The sequence below is a fragment of the Meleagris gallopavo genome, chromosome 17 (assembly GCF_000146605.3).
Source record: "Meleagris gallopavo isolate NT-WF06-2002-E0010 breed Aviagen turkey brand Nicholas breeding stock chromosome 17, Turkey_5.1, whole genome shotgun sequence".
NCBI classification, from domain to species: Eukaryota; Metazoa; Chordata; class Aves; order Galliformes; family Phasianidae; genus Meleagris; species Meleagris gallopavo.
In genome coordinates, this window is record NC_015027.2 from 3,804,876 (window position 1) to 3,806,699 (window position 1,824).

Genomic DNA, 1,824 nt, shown 5'->3' on the forward strand with positions numbered 1-1,824 from the left:
TGAGTTGTAACAGTCATTAAAACAAACAAATAAGCAACAAACACTGAATAATCTGATGCCAGTGTTCAAGATATAATTTAACAAGCACAGATGCTGAGTTATATTATCATTTGCTTTTCATGTGCTTTACGAATTATTTTGCACTTTTGTATTAGTACAAACTAGGCAAAAACTGTCTCTGATATATTAGATGATATGCACCTTAGGGGGAGCTTCCTCCTCCCCAGTCTGTTGACTGTTCTTTTAATCAGAAGTTAGTTGGCAGCCCACTCAATGCTAGGGCTGGGCCAGCAAGAGACAAATCATTTCACTTCAGAAAACTATTTATCTTTGTGGCACTGTGCTTGTGTGCCATGATTTACTAAAACAAAATAACCTCACAATGCTCAACTTAAAATTAGACATCAGTCTCACATAATGGTAGACATTTACTTATATGATAAAGCAATTGAATCATGAGGATTCGTTAGTAACAGAGGGAGGAGTTGTACTACGAGAGATCAAATTGATGACTACTGAAATGTTTTCACTGCTGTAAAATGCATATAAATACTTTTGGGGAAAGATAGCTGTATCAAAGTATTTAATTAAAGTATTGCCAAGATCAGGTGATTTAAAATTAGGCCATCAGCCCTACATGCCATCATATTAGTGAAAATAGAGACAAACTCTATATCAAGACCAAATAATTAAAAATCAATACGAATTTCTCTTCTTTTCCAGTTCCTCATCTCAGTTGCTCTTCTAAAAAGGACATCCTCACTTTCATTATACAGCACGGTCAGGTATTGGTGCTTTAGCCTAACTAATCTCCTAGGGGATATTGACCCATACCAGGAATAGTTTACCTTTTGGTGTAATTCAGAACTGGACAAACTTACAATCTGGAGGCAGTTTACTGATTGATGTTCTACCTGAATCTAATGACTTTCACATCATTAAACTATTTTATTACATGATCAGTTAGCCTTCACATTCTAAAATTCCAGAATTATATCAGTTTAAAATAAATATGGTGAATACAGAAAAAAGTGAGCTATACCTGCATTTTGTAGAAATCTACACCAGTCAAATGTTTCAGTGGGAGCAGTCCTGATTCCTGTGTTGAAGAAAAGAGAAATACAACGTTTGTTTCTTGGATGGCTGCACATGCCTCTTAAAATCTTTCTATAAGAAAACATATAAACATATTCCTCTCAAGCACACCTCATACACAATACAGGCAATGGCAAAGAGTTCGACTTCAGTGGAGTCAGCACTTCAAATCAAGGCCCATTTCAGCAAAACATTTCCAGACAAAAGAAGATAGATACATAAACAAACAGGTACTAAATATATTAACTAAATAAATTGAATGCATTAGTAAATATTTCAAAACTCTCACCTTGATATTGGACATATATTTTCTTGCTAGCATCTGGCTTCAAAGAGAAGAAGAAAAATGATTTATAGTTCATCATAAAAGATCTGCTCAGCCTTTACAAAAAAATCTAGTATAACAATATGCTCATCACTGTGATTTTCTTTTGACAAGACAGATCATTAGAAACTAATATTTTAATAAGACTAAAAGCCAACAAAATCAGCACTTTAAATTACATTTACAACAAAAATTTACAGTATCAAGGGATTAATTTTGTAATTAACACAATTACCAGGTCAATAGAAGCACATGTTTTTAGTTTAGCTCTGTGTACTTTCTCATAATCATTAACTTGTTTATGGCCCAGAAAAAGAAAAGATGTTCAATTACAGAAGAGCCTTAGCTCTCAAAAACACTGGTTTTCAAAGAAAAAGAACAGCTAGTTTTAGAACCACAGACAC

At 33.6% G+C, this 1,824-nt stretch overlaps 1 protein-coding gene across 2 annotated transcripts in view; it reads right to left on the reverse strand.

Moving 5' to 3' along the window:
* The window catches only part of GLT1D1 (glycosyltransferase 1 domain containing 1), a 42,503-nt gene that overhangs the window by 21,838 nt on the left and 18,841 nt on the right, over nucleotides 1–1,824 (reverse strand). For both annotated transcript variants that reach the window (XM_010720050.3, XM_010720049.3), the window contains 2 exons: nucleotides 1,385–1,421; nucleotides 1,043–1,099 (listed from right to left, as the gene is read on the reverse strand). In XM_010720050.3, coding sequence (XP_010718352.1) covers nucleotides 1,043–1,099; nucleotides 1,385–1,421 — 94 coding nt within the window. The remainder of the gene's footprint in view (nucleotides 1–1,042; nucleotides 1,100–1,384; nucleotides 1,422–1,824) is intronic.